The sequence below is a fragment of the Pyrus communis genome, chromosome 3 (assembly GCF_963583255.1).
Source record: "Pyrus communis chromosome 3, drPyrComm1.1, whole genome shotgun sequence".
In the NCBI taxonomy this organism is placed as follows: domain Eukaryota; kingdom Viridiplantae; phylum Streptophyta; class Magnoliopsida; order Rosales; family Rosaceae; genus Pyrus; species Pyrus communis.
Window position 1 is genome coordinate 17455432 of NC_084805.1, and position 15908 is coordinate 17471339.

Consider the following 15908-nt stretch of genomic DNA (forward strand, 5'->3'; position numbering starts at 1 on the left):
CCATACAAATTATTCTTACATAAAAGATGCTCAGGGCCGGTAGTAGAAGTTTTGACAGAATTACAACAGAAGGATGGCATTAATTTCAAGCATTTATATCCAAATACTACATCAATCGATTTTCATTTTTGAAATCTTATTGATTGGATAGGTCAATTTTAAGGCTCATTTGTGATAAAAAAAACCCTTTTGAAATTTGAAGGACACGTGAAGCAAAGAATTTCAAACCCGATTTGAATTCTCAATTACAAGGAAAGGAAAATCAAACGAATTTTATGGAGGTTTTGGGATGGGTTGGAGCCCTCTCGTCACGTGACTTCTATGTCGCAGCACGTGCTTTTGCCGACAACCGGAAAGAATTCAACTCCGCCTTTCCTCCATGGAATTGGGTTCCTTCTCCTCATCTCTCTCAGTTGCAGCAGCAGCAGCAGGGCTACTTGTCATTGGAGAGGATTTGCCTTCCCGGGTCAAGCAAGGTAGGACACGTGGGTCAATGTGTATTAAGACAGGTGGCTTCTCGGATTAAAACTCTGCTAATCAGACTTTGTTAATTAATGATCTGTCTTAGGAAGATGTTAATGAAGAGAATCACACTGGGGAAGAAAAGGCGTACGAGCCCGTTGATAATGCCACTCTGGTGAGCATATAGCTGACCATATTGTAAGGATTTTGTTAGCGACAGTCCTCCACGCGCAAGCCACGACTCCAACCATTGATTCATTGTTGGCGTGGGCGACTAACTCGAGCATTGCCATTTTTAGTATTTCCTATTTGCAAGGTTGAGACCAGTAGTCCTCAAGCATGTTACTACGACTTCCATATAGTCTACAGTGATTCGTATCGGTTTCCTGTGCTGTATTTTCGCAGTTACCACATCGGTATGTTAACCTGTTTTCAGCAACTTAAGCAGAAAAATTCAAGCGTTAATGTTCGTAACATTGAATGATATATATAGATGGACAGCCTTTGGCATTGGAAGAAATCGAAAAGGACCTACCTGCTTGCTCATCGAAGGTTTTACTGGAATCAAAATGGGCATTTATAACTCAGGAGGTACGTATTCCTCAATCTCCGTCGCAATCAAAATTGAAGAAGAAAATCTGTTCAATGAATCATGCAGAACTCTGTCTTCCTCACAACAATGGAGTAAACCGGACGTAAACCCGAAATATCAGATCGCATTATGTAGTTTGCTCATCCTTACAATTGTAGAAAAACCTTTTCAAATAAGCTAATTGATGATTTAAAGTAACAACGTTTTGACGCCGGACAATTGGGATTGCTAACCCTATCTTCCGTTTTGTGCTACTCCTTCATGGCAGGTTCGGGAGAATGAACAGATTCTGTTGTATTTAACATTTTAAGTTCATCCTCACTTCTATTAGCCGTCCGAGTAAAGTGAACCAGAAATTCTGTATTGCCCTCAGCACCCTTAAGAGGAGACTCGATCCATCCTTTGCTGCTAAATCCAAAATTCTCTACACCCTTGATAATCCTATCAAGAACCTATTCAACAAAACTTAATCAATATCAGGCTGTAAACAATCAAAACATTAATCAAATTCAGTGATTAATTGATTAAGTACCATTATTTAGCAATTTGATAATTATGTTGCATTATCACGAAGCTGATGAACTCACGATTAGTGAAACAGCCAGTTACGAGGGGGCATACACTAGGCCTCGGTTAAAAAACAATTATGACTTAACAATACGGTGAAAAATAAAAGGGATTCTTGTTCTCTTTTAGATATTAGGCTGAAAGAAACCAGATAAAAACAAGAAAGAAATGCTTACTTCTTGATGGACTAATGGATCCCTCACAATCCCACCACTTCCTACCTGCAAAGAAAATGAACTTCTGAATTGTTAAACTTTTGCTTACAATGTTTTCTGGACAAGGTTTTGTTGGGAGATGATGTTGTTGTTGTTGTTGTTTTCTGGACAACATCGATCCTTATCTTATCATTGTGCATTTGAAATTAGAATATTCTAGATTTTCCACCCTCGGAAGTACTGAAAGCCAACACGCGACTTAAACAGAAAACAAATCCAAACTCTGTAAATTACGTAGAAATTGCTCCGTGCATTGAGCAACATAAAGAGTGGAGAAAACTTATAAATGTAGACCTATCAGAGTCTGCCTTAAGCTTTATGCAAGGATTAGTATGAAGAGAAAAGTTTGTTCGATCAAAGCAACACAACTTTCTTATACAGAGTGGTGCATATACATGCAAAGGAAATATTCGTTATTCTGGAAATGTCCAGATATAAATGCACAATATTTTTCATGATTTCCCTGTTCGAAAGTTTTTTTTTTTTTTTTTTTTTTTTTTTTTTTTTTTTTTTTTTTTTTTTTTTTTTTTTTTAAATATCAAATAGCAGTTGCATTGGCATACTGTGTTAGCCTGGATAAGGAAGGTAACTCCTTCTCTATATTGTCATCTCTGCTATACTTTCTAATTTCAAGTAAAATAAATTGAAATAGCTTCCAAAGGTAAGTATGGGTTGATGTAAGACTCGTACTTGTGATCTGCGAGCTTCAAATTGAGGTTTAACCAGGGTGACCAGTGTCGCCTCTTCCTTCATCACATTGATTATAGCAGGCATGACCTGCTTCCAAATTAAAAGAAGCCGTGACCAAGTGTAAAACCCATTGGCATAATAGTGAAAAAAAAGCTACCTGGCCTCCAAATTTCTTAGAAAGTATATTCTTTTTCCATGGGGAATAGCACATAGAGAACATACAGAATTATACAAGCAACAAATCCTCGAAATTTCCCGTAACAGAAAATAAAAGTGAGATTGGAACAGCCAAAGAACCAGATAACAATATACATTTACAAGTCTTTGAAAGCATACCAATAGAATGGAGATGAAAGAGAGGTCCAAAGTCACCAAGTCAACTTTTTGAGGGAGTCCAGGAAGGTATCTTAAATTTGTTCTTTCTATCACGCTAACACGTTCATGCGTCCGAATTTTTTCTGCCACCTAATGATAATCAATCAATTGTTGAGTATAGGAACATCAGGGAGAAGTAAGGCACAGGCCATGGTAATTCCATTCGATATTCATTTCTATAGTCATGAAAATTAGAGGGAAAAATAGAACCTCCAACCCCACTGATAAACCTACATTTTCAATTAATGGAACAAAACTTGAATTACTACCTAATAATTGTATTACCTGCCCATAACCTACATCAACTCCATAAACAAATGATGCACCGTACTGAAGTAAGCAGTCAGTAAATCCACCAGTTGACAACCCAGAATCAAGAGCTACTTTGCCCGAAACATCAATACCTAGCTGTTCAATGGCAGCTTCTAACTTGTGTCCTGCTCTGGATGGACAATATAAGTATTAATTAGAACAGAAGGTCTCGCTGAAGTTACAGCACAACCAAATTTTCAGTATAAACGAAGCGAAAGTTGGTTTGTCAAAGTGAAGTAATCACCTACATACATATTTTGGGACTTCAGCCATTATCTGTACAACAGCTTTGTCAGAGACTGGAGTCCCGGCTTTGCTGACTACCTTTCCATCCACAAATACTTTCCCTACACCAGTAAACATGAACCAAAATTACCTCCATAGTCCCTACAATGTCATATATATTTAACAGCAGTTTCAGCACATATACAAGATGAAGTATTGTGCAAAACAGATTTTCACGAACATATACTACAGTCAGAGTGACAAAAATCCTGAATTTTATATGCTGAAGTTGACTACAAACCAGTTTAGATCTTTACCCAAATTTCTTTCTAGAGAAATATGCAAAAATGAAACCGGTCATAAACTTACAATCAAAATAGAATAGAGGGAAACCAACAATAAGCAGTATTTACACCACGGTTTAGCGCCATTTTATCATCCGTATAGTGTCCCTCCTATACTCTTTTCGATTCAAAGATATAACCGCTCTATTTGTGCATATTCCCTTCTTTCTATCAATGACCTTTGTAATTCAACTGTAATGCTCACCTTGTAAGATCCACGACTGGATGAAGGTTCGACTATATTGTTGAAACCTTTCGAGGCATACCTCATCTAGCCTCTTCCTCCTAAAATTGTCATTTTTCAAACAGAATAGTAAATATATAATTAACGAAAAGAAACTTTACAGATTGCCATTAGTCAAGCGAAGACCCAACAGTAATTGCAAAATGGGTAAATTTATAAATTAGTCTGGAGATTAAAAAGCTTACTTCTTTGGTGGTTGAGCCTTTGCAAACTTCACAGAAGCAAAGGTTCTATGCATTGGCACTCCGACCCATCTCGCTGAACATAAAACCCAGTTTAAAGAATTAGAGATTTCAAGTGTTAGACCACAAAAAATGAAAACTTCATAATACAATTGAAATGAAAAGGAAAATAATGCAGAGCCAAACGAGAGCATCCCAGGTGCTTGTGAAAATTCCCCAATGAAAATTAAGCTACTTTCGACTTGGAGAATCAAATTATAGCAACAAAAATAAAATCAGATGGAGAGGAAGAGAGAACGACCAGGGAGCTCCTGTAAGTTGGGTTGCGAGAAGAGAAAAGAGAAGCTTGAACTCGTTCTTGCAAAACGGCAGGAGATTACGGTGTGATTTGGGAGCTTGAGAAGCTGAAGCCTCATATCTGATTCTCTGTCTGCACATCCGCTAGTGGAGGCTAAACCCGACTTGAGTAGTTTGCTCTTGGCGGTTTCAATTGGGTCGGGTCTGTAATTGGGTCAACAACATAACATATTTTAGTTCAAGGTTTGGATTGGGCTTTGGTTTTTCGTACTTTTTAGCTGAAAAGTTAAAACCTTTGAAAAATATTACAATCTATACACATATTTTACATCTAAATGGTTTAAGTTGCAGTCGTAAACGTAATTATATTGGCTATAGTAGATGTGGGTCTACATATGCTTTTGAGATTGAATTCACTACAGTTTGGATTTGTTTTGAGTTATATGTCGCTTGCATAAAAATATGATTTTTTTGGTCAAACTAAGGCCTGGTTTGGTACTGAGGTGATTCTGAAAAAAGCTGGTATAAAAAAAAGCTGGGAGCTGTTTTTGTGTTTGGTAAACATTTAGCTTCAGCTTTTTTTCACAGTTTTGGGTGAAAAAAAGCCAAAAACAAGAAGCTGCAAAACCCAGCTTTGAAAAACTGGCTTTTTTTCACATCTGTTTTACATAAAAGTTTACCAAACACTATAATACTGCTTTTTTTTTTTCAGAAGCACTTTTACAAAAAAGTTTACCAAACACTCTGCTACTTTATTTCACAACTGCTTATTCTCACAGCACAGCAGAAGCAGCTTTTTTTCAAAGCACAGCAATACCAAACCAGCCCTAAGCTACTTTCATAAAATAAAAAGACTAGTACAAGGAGAAGGGAGCCCAAAAGGCAGCACATAACCTAAATACAAGTCCAAGAGGGAAAAGCAAATACAACAGAAAGCCTAAAAGGACCCAACTGAGAAACAACCCAAAAACCCCTAAAAATGGAGAGGAAACCAACATCTACCACCAAGTCAGCCGACGTGCCTCCATTGCAAGGTCACCACCACCAAGAGAACGAACCAAATAAAACAACTGGATCAACAGAAAATAGGGGTCAGCGAGCCACCAACGCAGTGAGCGCTCCCATAATCCTACCAAATAGTGCTAAATGCACTTAGCCACCAAAAACCCAAGCTCGCTGCCGAGGAGAAGCACTTGGACCGAGTAGCAGTGGTTGGTAATTGAGGACATGCGACGAAAAGAAGCATCGGAGAAAGAGAGGTACATGAAGGCCTCAATTTGAGACAAACTCAGGGGAATTGAGACAAACCCCAAGGAATTGAGAGAGCTCAAGGAAAGCCAAAGTAAAGGAAAAGTAGAGCAGTGCAGGAAAAAAACCAGACACAGAGGATGAGAAAAAGGAAACTAGAGGAAAGCTTGAAATGGGGAAGCAAAGAAGGGGATGGGGGTGGGGGTGGGGGTGAGGGATATGGGGAGGGGGGGAGAGAAAGGTTCTGGGAAGGGGAAGTGGGGGAAATCGAAGGAGAGGGTGGAAACCAAAAGAACAGGGTGGAAGAAAGGGGAAGATGGAGGTGGTCGAAAAAACAGGGAGAGATGGTGAGAAAGGGAGGAAACAAGAGAGTGGAAGAAAAGGGGAAAGGGAGGAAGGCGAGGAGGGAAGGGCATTGGGCTACCGCCGACCCCAAGCCGGAGCCAAAGGCCGACGTCAAGGAGGGTTGCAGAAGTTTAGGGGTTTTTGGGGGAGAGAGAGAGAGGCAAGGAGTCATAGGAGAGGCACTAAATTTTCTACCTTTGTATAAAAAAATATGGTTTAAAAGTAAATTTCTTTGACTAGTAATATGTTTGTGGTTTAAAAGTAAATTTCTTTGGCTAGTAATATGTTTGTTGGTTTCTCAGTACATAACAATGGGCTTGCCATAATAATGTGGTTCAACTTTGTCTTTGGCGAGAATCAAACCTAAGACCTCTCACTTACAAGTGAAAAAGAATACCACTAAATCATAGTACTAAGTGGCATGTTTGAATCAATTGTTAATACTAAGAGCAATAGGGTTTAGGGATATAACCAAAGCGCACATAACTATATTTTTGCTAGCCCATTATGAGGCTTAGCCCACCGCCCCCTTAGTGTAGATAATATCGTTTGTTCAAAAATAATCAAATATATGATGCAATAATAGTCGATTGCATGCATTAACAGTTGGTAGAATTTTTCTTTCCCTAAAGAATCCCAACCAAATTCATAATATAAAACTTGGACTTTGGGAATATGTGTATGGTGTCACACAGCAGATGAGGACCAGAAAATGTCTATCCTAAGCCAACTACCCTGTCCCACCAATTTTTCAGTTTATGACTTGTAACCATATCAGCCGTTAAACCAACTACCCTCTCCCGCCATTGCTAGTTTGCTACCGTTCTTACAGTTTACACAAATTAACCACCAACTACTAAGCAGCAGCAATGGCAGCAACGCAAGCCAAAACCCCTTCTCTTTGTTACTATGCTCGTCAACTTCACAACCATATTCCTGCATCATCCCTATCACTTGTTGGTAATAATCTTAAATCCAACCACCACAAGAAGCCCCTCAAATTCACCTGCAGATCCAGCGGCCAGGATGTAACGATTCTTTCTTTGATCATTGTGTTTAACTTTTGTAATGTTAATTTCTGTATTTTTTTTATTGATTTCTGACTATATTTTCTTTGTCAGGATTATTACATTGATGCTCCTGTTGAAATCGGTGATGGATTTTCCTTTAGTGGAGGTGCTTACTTAATTCTGATATTTTCGAGGGAGCTGTTATTTGCGCTCCAGTTATGTCATCCCGCTCTTCACATGCAGGATGACTGTTTTTGAAGTGCTAATAACAATTATATTTCTCGCTTGTGCGTATGTGTGTGTTTATATATAAAGTTAAGTGGAAATGTGGGTGTTTTGGCAGGAAAGTATTCTGATGGACCAAGTCCTTCTGATGAATGGTTTAAGCAAGGGAAGATGGTGAGTCCCTTTCCTATTTTTCTTTCTTATGTTTTTTGTTAATTTAACCATTGGAAAGCAACTTGCACTTTAGCTCATGCTTAAACCGTAACTTTGATTTATCATTTTCCTCTAGGTGAAAGCTTATGCTGCTTTTGGTTCCGGCGAGAAGGCAAAAGACCCGATTTTTGGACTCGCAATGGGTGCTGATTCTCAGGCCTCCACTGATGTTTTCAGGTGAGCTTATAAATTACCTTTAGACATTCTTTAGTTAATGTGTTTGTTTATATGTTTCTGTGGAATGCAGACATTGAGATTGGATTATTTGCAGGGTTTACCAATTGAAACATGCTCTGTATATATGATTTTGTTCCATAGATGGTTTTGCGTTGAATCCGGAAGTGCTGATAATCCTTCAGTTATATTAATTCATGGTTTTCCTTCTCAGGTGAGTCAGTCTTAATTTGTCAATGCAGTAGGATATGAAGCCTTCTACCATTTTTGTGTTGTTGTATCTGTATGATCGATCGATGCATGTTAAACGCATGTTTTAAATTGTGAAATCCATGTTCAAGTTCCCCATCTATGTCTTGATATTCTTTTGTTTATTCATAAATGTGTTCAAATCATCAGGCATACTCTTATCGCAAAGTTCTTCCCATACTCTCAAAGGACTATCACACAATTGCTTTTGATTGGCTCGGTAAGAATCAAGACCACAAGTTTATCTTATATCCTGAATGCAGTTCAAATTCTCAACACGAACTACTCATGCGATTCTATTTTTGCTTCGCTTGAAAAGCAGTTTGATCAGTTGCTTATTGCATCTGCCTTCAATTGCAGGCTTTGGATTTTCAGATAAGCCTCAACCCAAATATGGATTTGACTACACTATGAATGGTAATTATTTTCGGTCTTATCTGTTACGAAGTCAGGCAGAAATGCAAAAATTACTCTTGTTTATGTCGTTGAATTTTTTCATGGTTTTGCAGAGTTTGTAGCATCCTTGGAGTCATTCATAAACGAAGTTACTGTTAACAAGGTCACGCTCGTTGTCCAGGTATTTTGTTTCTCCAGTGAATATATAAACATGTAATTCAAAGCCTGCAATTGAAAAGAACTCTGATCTTTAATGTGCCTCTCAGGGATACTTTGCGCCGGTTGTAGTTAAATACGCTAGCAGTCATCAGGAAAAGATTGACAACATAATACTCTTAAATCCTCCGGTATGTACTCTCCCGAAATCCACCATTTCTTGCTTCGTTTTTTTACTCTTACTTTGTCATTTTGAACAAATTGCGGTGTTTTCGCAAGGTTTTCTTATTTAGAAATCGCCGTCTTATTTCTCAAGAAGAAATCTGAAGATTAGAAACAGAATTATGATGGATGTTATAGTGTTATCTTGCTGCATTGTAAACTTATTCAGGCAGATAATGTCATCTTTTCTTTTTATTAAAGCTAACAGAGAAGCATGCCAACCTTCCATCAACCTTGTCAATTTTCAGCAACTTTTTGTTGGGTGAAATATTTTCTCAGGTAAGAAAATATGCATTTTCTGTTTGGTTGCCGAGAAAAAAGAGTATCATTCCAATGTAAACTTGGTCACTAACGTTCTCTGTGTGATGATCGACCAGGATCCCTTGAGGGCTAGTGATAAAGCTTTGGAAAGCTCCGGACCTTACAAAATGAAAGAGGACGATGCTATGGTCTACAGAAATCCTTACCTCACATCTGGAGCATCCGGTTTTGCACTAAATGCAATTAGCAGGGCCATGAAGAAAGAGCTGAAGGTGAACCTTCTTATCATATATTGTACTTTAGTATTTCGTCGACTTCCCTCCTGCATGTGCACCTTACTGCCGATTTTCCTCTTAAAGTTCTATGAGTGGCCAATTTCCTCCCTACCGTCATGTTTTACTAACATCTCACACAATTTTCTGTTCATAGAAGTCCAATGCCAGCCATTAAATTATGCAGGGCCGGCCCTGAGGGGAAACAGGTGGTGGCCACCGGGGCCTTGGATTTGTATTAGAGTTCGGCTGAAAGCATAACCAATTTTTCAGGAAACCAGGTTATTGCGCTGCTAATGCAGTTTCTTGTGCTGCTTTTGGCAGAAGTATGTGGGTGAAATGAAGACAATACTAACAGATGAAGACTGGAAAGTTCCGACCACAGTCTGTTGGGGCAAAAGAGACAGGTGGTTGAGTTATGATGGCGTTGAAGAATTCTGCAAGGATTCTAAGCATAAGCTTATTGAAATTCCTATGGTACCATCCCCTTCTATGAACATATGCAGGACAAGTTTTAGCTTTACACACACAAAAAATATATAAATCGTCCAACATATTAATGTTTTTATGTTAACCTTGTTCGATTGTCTGACGTTTTTAGTTCTGAGAACTCACACAATGCAGTCATTTTCAGGCAGGCCATCACGTGCAGGAGGATCGCGGCGAAGAACTTGGGGAAGTGCTTCAGGGGATTATCAGAAGAAGCCGTTTTGGTGTTTAATACTTTTATCATTGCTTATTTGAGAGAATTAAAGGGTAAATCAACTGCCATGTTTCTTGTGTTAGTACATAGATTATTGAGATAGTATATAAATTTTACCAATTAAATGCTACAAATTGTAATACTAAAATATTATTCACAAATTCCATATGTATGCTATGAAGGGGCACCATGAACAAATAATGAAAAATGTTCTAATATTCTTGCCATCCAGAATTGAATTTTGTGTAAATTTAAATTGTATTAAGAAAAATGGACAATCCAGTTACAAATTTTCATATAGCTGTAGCAGCATGTACACTGAAAGGTTGAAATTTTTTTGGGAAGATGCTTTTTATTTGCTACTTTTTTGGGCAGCTGCTTTTACATGAAATCCAATTTTTGGATGCTTTGATTGGTTAGAAAATCAATCTCTTTCTGTTTTTACTTTGCTGTGATGTTCTTTTGGAATGGATCAATCCAGCAATTATCTTCTCTGATTGCCCTTTTCCATCTGTTCTTGAAAATTTCCAATTCAGCTAAGGATAGCTTCCTCACCTGAACATAATAGATGCATGAACAATGAATTTGAAGAATCCCTAAGTTCGCGGTACAAGCTTTGGGCTAGGAGAAATATTTATGCTACAAAGAACTTCAGTAGAATTCTTACCTCGGTTCTAGGGTCAGATACCGGCTGTTCTGAACTAGGCAAGCTTATATTTTGAGCAGGTTGATCATTTGCATCAGCATTTGTCTGCATTGGTGATTTTCGCCATTAGTGAGATATAAACAAATCATACGAAAATTATAACTTCGCAAAACAGACGAGTGGGGAGAGACAGGGAGTTGTACGAAATTTCTGACCTTGTTTGCTGCCGAACCCCCCAATGAAGGAATACCATAATGAATAATGTACTCAGAATCAACAATTCCGATATTTTTAGTTCGATCACCCTGTAAAGGATTGATTTGGACGTGAGAAATGTACAGAATAGAACGGGTGAAGAAAAGATGTAATTTACAAGATGGAAAAATTACCTGTGCACAATAACCAAGCTGGAAATCCAAGCCCCAAGCATGAACTAAGTCATTCTGTTTAGAAGGGGGAAAAAAGGTGAAGAAATGAGAGAACTGTTAAAAATCTGATTCATTGACCAAAACCCGATTATAAATGAGGTTTAGCTTCCTGCTGATCTCATCCTTTTCGATAATACAAGTTAAAACCCAAATCTAACCTTATCATTAAGCAATGCAGAAGACCTAAACCTTGTCGTACCTGAATCATATGCCATATGCAGCGCCACGATGCTCGTGAAAAAACAGGAGCCATCATTTCAACAAACCTGCCCATACATATAATTAAGACGTGAAGGAACGCATGCAGCATACATGGATTGATGCACGTGTGAGTAAACTATAATCATCTATGTGTGTATGCAAAATTTGTACCCTGTGCATGGAGGATCTGTGCTGTTTTCATCACACTTCCTTCCACCACGAAGCGTCTTGTTTATCTTCCTGTTAATGCATCACCAAACAAAAGATTGGAGCAATTTAGGATATGTGAAAGAGACACGTTACTTTGACCTAAGTTAAAGCAAATACTGAAGAATATACTCAGAATACATGAGTATTAATAGAGCCTGCGGCCAAATTTCAAATTAGGTTTGATGTAAGTCTCCTTGTTTTCTTAGGAAAGAGAGCACACCTGTGTACTTCTGTTCTGTTGTCTCTCGCCGTAAGAAGATGATGCACCTCAGAGTTGTCAGGATCCAGTGCTGGCTGTGATATCTCAAGCCCCTCTTTTCTAATAATCGATAAGTATCTGCATATGACAGAAACCAAGATGGATTCATCATACTCAGAAACAATATTTCGATGCAATGGTTCACATCAATTAATGCATGAATAATGTACGAATTGGGCAAGCACCTTCCAGCATTGAAATTTTCGATTCCAAGGTCCTCGTCCCAGAGGAAGATGAATTCGTACTCAGAAACAATATCTGGATGCAAGAAACGCTTGGCATACCACCTATGTGAAAAAGGAAGCGGACCAAGTTACTAGAACTGACTAGGAAAAATAGAGCAAGTGCAAAAATCAGTTTCGAATTATAGCTAGGGGCAATTACCACTTAGTTTGATTCATAGCAGACACATGAATGGCCTTACCACTCCATTCCAAATCTCTCCACTCGTTTACATGACCGTCATAATGGAAAAGCATCAAAACGAAATCACTTGACATGAACTGCGAAATCGAATAACAATGAGATATCAAATCCATTGAATTCAAAGATCGAAGAAACTAAACAACGGAATGAGAAACAATTGTGCTCTCCAGTACCTTCTTTACAATCTTGTTCACGCTTTCCTTTTGCTTTAATCCAACTGCCATGGCCAATAAGTTTGTTGATGACTTTGAGTTCTAAAACAAAAGGAGTGCAGAACATATATCAACATTCAAATCATATTGCCTACAACCCTAATTACCAAATTCTTCAAGCTGCCTAATCAAAACCTAAGATTAATGCTACAATCAACACAGAAACACAGGCATACCTTTTTGTTTCGGGGACCCCATAACGGTTGCATTAGCAAGTCGGAGGTCTTGGAAACAATTCCTTTAGGTAGTGCCTCAGTTCCTTCAGGCTTGCATTGAGTCTGAACATGTAGGACATCATCAATCACAACTACAAATATCAACCACTGTACATATAAATTATAAAGAAAAGTCAAGTGCCATATAAGAACAAACCTCGCAACTTTTCGAAATTGTATGTTGCACACCATTAACCGATCCCCATGCTAAAAACTTCTGCGAATAAAATGCCCAATTAGAACTAAATATGATGTCATTTTAAGAAGAACAGCTGAATCTGTATGCATATACATATAGAATACTTATTCAATGCGGTTAACTGCACTTTTTTAAAATATGTAGTCAAGTTTATTGATGATATATTGGCAACCATATCAACTGCATATCAACAGTATTAATAATATGAACAACGTATTCACATTTAAAAAGAGCAGGGTTAATATATAGTATAATTATATATTTATATATATATATATATATTCAATTATGGCGAGTAGCGTACCGCTTTATAATCAGTGACAACAAATTGGCTCCCAAAGAAGAGAACTGCAGAAAGCATAGCAATGGTAGAAAGGAAACTGCAACTAAAGAACCTCCTCTTTGGGTCCTCGTGAGAGATCTGATTGCAGGAGCAAAGAACAAAAAAAAATTTAAACCAAAATAATTAAAAAGGTACAAGATTGGACATTAAAAAGCCACATAAACCAATTTAAAAAAAATAAAATAAAATAAAATAAAATAAACAAATTCAACTGCATCACTTCAAAAAACACGAAGAACGGAACATAGAATAAGTCAAAGGAAAATCAAGAAAATGAGGAATGCAGAGGGAGAAAGAAAGTATCATACTACGAAACCAAAACCCGAGAAATTTTAAGAGAGAGATTGCAAAGAGGGACTTACAGAAGTTGGGGTCTTCAGCATCATCATCTCCAAGTTGAATAAAAACAATTTATGAATGTTGAGAGATTGAGAAATGAGATTATGGTTATTGGAAGGAAGGAAGCAAAAATTATGAATTATAATGTGGTATATATTGGGGAGAATAAATTTAATTAAAAAGTTTCGTCAGCGGGGCTTCAAAAGCAGTCCAGCAAGTGACGCGGCACGTTTCTTGAAGCTGCAAAAGCCAATTTTCAAATAAATAAAAAAAGCTACTTATGCCACGTCTCCTTCAAAAGCCGCCAAGACGCGGGAAGACTGCCTAATTCGTTGGTTACAAACCCACTTCGATGTAAAGTACAATTTTTTTTTTTTTTTTTGGGAGTGCTATTCTCGAACTGTTTTTTATTTTTTACATACATTTTTGTTAATTTATTTTTTCAATTGAGTCAACTTGACGATTGAAAATTGAAAGGGATGTGTGAAAGTAAAAATAAGTGTATGAATACAAGCATCACCTTTTATTTTTAGTATTATTGTATGTATTAGCATTTTCGTAGATGATATGTGACATGCGACATGTGATAATCATCTTTCGTCCAAAGTTGAATTACGGGCCTATGTAATATAGTAAACAAATTTAATAAAGTAACAATTAATCATATGAAAAAACGATAATACACTGAATAATCTTAACCAATTTTAAAGATCATTCTTATTTGATGATTTCGATCAACTTAAGGAAATTTTCCTTGAATTTGAATCATCACCAACTCAAACAGCTAGGTTGAACTAGTATTTTTAAGGAAAGTGATTTTCACACTAATTTTAGCATTTTACATTTTTTTTAACTTCTCATGCACTTCACTTCTGGTAATCAGATTGAATAAATTAAACAAAACAATGAATTTGATTAAATACAATTGTGTAAGAGGCTAAAAAAAACATGTGTCTATTATTTTTTCTATTTTTAAATTTAGCAGAATGCCAAGGTAAAAGATCTAAAACTTTGTAACAGAGCAGTGTCAAAGACTATTGAACCCTTAATTTGGGGTGGACTTTGTAATTTAAACTAGGCTCGATCTTGGACCTTAATTAATGGATCTCCACGTTACTGCTCCTTAAATCTCTCAAAAGATGAATGGATATTTCTTTGTGCAGAAGCAAATATAAGGCATTTCGCTTGCCAAGCTAACAAGTCACGAACTGTCAAACATGTTGCATGGGTCTGCTTGTTTTCACATCAATATGGGTAATTTGGATGGTCTAGAATTATCTTACGTAAAACTTCTACTAACACATAAGCAATGAAAAATATATGTGGGTCGTTTAGTTTTAAAATTAGTTTAGACAGACCCATAATTTTAAAGTGAGCGGGGCTAGAATTTCTTTACCTACAGATTAAGAACTTGATGCTGGCTTGCATGTTCTCTAATACACCCCGACCCAATAATAACAAACTAAGAGGTCGTAATGTGATGGCCAACACTAAGTTAACGATGCAATCTCATCATAGGATGACGACACACCATTAAGTTAATGAAGAAAGCCATAATAAGGAGAAAATGATGTGAATAAATTTGAACAAAATGTTTTTTATTAATTGGAAATTCAACTATCATGCAAATCCTAAACAACCTAAGTCCCATTATTATCACATCAATCCAAAGCTACTAGTAGTTCAACAGTTAACACAAATTAAGTGCAGTGCTTAGCACAATCAAAAGTGTGATTATGTATTATTACAAACCAGATAAAAATGTAGAAAGGTGGACACCAAACGCATGTGAACCGCCTTACTGCCACATCGACTTGTCAGCCCCAAAAGCCTCATTTTTCTCACTATATCTTAAAGGGATTGAAAAACAAAACATGAGTGAATCATAAAATTTAATCATTCAAATATAATAACCTCTATTTTGAAAAATATATATATATAATTGAAATCTACATATAGTATCTTCTAATATATAGTTATTATAGCATGAGTTCCAACATAATCACCTCATCACAATCATCAACCGAATGACGTAAAAACAATTAACTCATATATGTATCCAATCAATAATATTAGCATCAAATAGTACCGTATACCAAGCAGGTGGAAAGGTATCAACCAATCAATAGTTAGCATCAACTAGCCCATCTAACATCTACTAGAAATATCAGTACCTGCAAATATCCTATGGATGTAACTAGCTATAAAAAATAAATGTGCATGATGGCCATGTGGTGAAAATAAATCACCCAAGTCATATCTAAACTTCACTTCTCATAATTCTTAGTAAGTCCCATCAAATACCACTATTCATGCGTCAAAAATAGTTTATTTGAAAACATCGTTTTTGAAGGGATCGGCTCACAGATATGGAAAGAGCAACACCTCGCTAGGCTCCTTACCAAATTCCAACTTAACCTCACTCGATCCTATGAATGCACATTTTAGACG

At 37.0% G+C, this 15908-nt stretch overlaps 4 protein-coding genes across 4 annotated transcripts; 2 read left to right on the top strand and 2 right to left on the bottom strand.

Annotated features, from left to right (window-relative positions):
* Positions 1 to 226: 226 nt before the first annotated feature.
* On the top strand, positions 227 to 1161 carry LOC137729606 (ubiquitin-like-conjugating enzyme ATG10). Its single transcript, XM_068468584.1, has 4 exons — positions 227 to 476; positions 569 to 637; positions 779 to 878; positions 956 to 1161. The coding sequence occupies exons 1-4, from the start codon at positions 276 to 278 to the stop codon at positions 1159 to 1161; spliced, it is 576 nt and encodes a 191-aa protein (XP_068324685.1). The 5' UTR covers positions 227 to 275.
* Positions 1116 to 4637, bottom strand: LOC137729605 (uncharacterized). Its single transcript, XM_068468583.1, has 9 exons — positions 4510 to 4637; positions 4212 to 4284; positions 3988 to 4067; positions 3458 to 3560; positions 3187 to 3343; positions 2863 to 2991; positions 2527 to 2613; positions 1798 to 1842; positions 1116 to 1506 (listed from the first exon to the last, which is right to left on the bottom strand). Exons 1-9 carry the CDS (start codon positions 4622 to 4624, stop codon positions 1306 to 1308), a joined length of 990 nt encoding a protein of 329 aa, XP_068324684.1. The 5' UTR covers positions 4625 to 4637; the 3' UTR covers positions 1116 to 1305.
* Positions 4638 to 6913: 2276 nt separating this feature from the next.
* Positions 6914 to 10167, top strand: LOC137729564 (uncharacterized hydrolase YNR064C-like). The gene is made up of 13 exons (XM_068468539.1): positions 6914 to 7126; positions 7220 to 7274; positions 7452 to 7507; positions 7623 to 7723; positions 7865 to 7934; positions 8120 to 8189; positions 8330 to 8386; positions 8479 to 8546; positions 8632 to 8712; positions 8945 to 9022; positions 9121 to 9276; positions 9601 to 9753; positions 9911 to 10167. Exons 1-13 carry the CDS (start codon positions 6968 to 6970, stop codon positions 9995 to 9997), a joined length of 1191 nt encoding a protein of 396 aa, XP_068324640.1. The 5' UTR covers positions 6914 to 6967; the 3' UTR covers positions 9998 to 10167.
* A 51-nt stretch (positions 10168 to 10218) lies between these two features.
* LOC137729563 (uncharacterized) lies at positions 10219 to 13607 on the bottom strand. Its single transcript, XM_068468537.1, has 14 exons — positions 13481 to 13607; positions 13080 to 13196; positions 12734 to 12793; positions 12538 to 12639; positions 12323 to 12403; positions 12108 to 12226; positions 11909 to 12010; positions 11685 to 11801; positions 11426 to 11494; positions 11253 to 11319; positions 11015 to 11068; positions 10841 to 10930; positions 10647 to 10730; positions 10219 to 10534 (listed from the first exon to the last, which is right to left on the bottom strand). Exons 1-14 carry the CDS (start codon positions 13505 to 13507, stop codon positions 10421 to 10423), a joined length of 1203 nt encoding a protein of 400 aa, XP_068324638.1. The 5' UTR covers positions 13508 to 13607; the 3' UTR covers positions 10219 to 10420.
* Between the last annotated feature and the right edge of the window lie 2301 nt (positions 13608 to 15908).

Bases quoted from the DNA above. Each gene is read 5' to 3' on its own strand.
- LOC137729606 (XM_068468584.1), top strand. From the start codon at position 276: ATGGAGGTTTTGGGATGGGTTGGAGCCCTCTCGTCACGTGACTTCTAT. The intron at 477-568 runs GTAGGACACGTG...GATCTGTCTTAG, and splicing joins GCCTTCCCGGGTCAAGCAAG to GAAGATGTTAATGAAGAGAA. The intron at 638-778 runs GTGAGCATATAG...CCTATTTGCAAG, and splicing joins CCGTTGATAATGCCACTCTG to GTTGAGACCAGTAGTCCTCA.
- LOC137729605 (XM_068468583.1), bottom strand. From the start codon at position 4,624: ATGAGGCTTCAGCTTCTCAAGCTCCCAAATCACACCGTAATCTCCTGC. The intron at 4,285-4,509 runs GTCGTTCTCTCT...TTTTATGTTCAG, and splicing joins CAACTTACAGGAGCTCCCTG to CGAGATGGGTCGGAGTGCCA. The intron at 1,507-1,797 runs GTAAGCATTTCT...TTTGTTGAATAG, and splicing joins ATCCATTAGTCCATCAAGAA to GTTCTTGATAGGATTATCAA.
- LOC137729564 (XM_068468539.1), top strand. From the start codon at position 6,968: ATGGCAGCAACGCAAGCCAAAACCCCTTCTCTTTGTTACTATGCTCGT. The intron at 7,127-7,219 runs GTAACGATTCTT...TTTCTTTGTCAG, and splicing joins GCAGATCCAGCGGCCAGGAT to GATTATTACATTGATGCTCC. The intron at 7,275-7,451 runs GTGCTTACTTAA...GTGTTTTGGCAG, and splicing joins TGGATTTTCCTTTAGTGGAG to GAAAGTATTCTGATGGACCA.
- LOC137729563 (XM_068468537.1), bottom strand. From the start codon at position 13,507: ATGATGATGCTGAAGACCCCAACTTCT. The intron at 11,802-11,908 runs GTGCTTGCCCAA...TGTCATATGCAG, and splicing joins GAAAATTTCAATGCTGGAAG to ATACTTATCGATTATTAGAA. The intron at 10,931-11,014 runs GTAATTTTTCCA...AATCCTTTACAG, and splicing joins AGCTTGGTTATTGTGCACAG to GGTGATCGAACTAAAAATAT.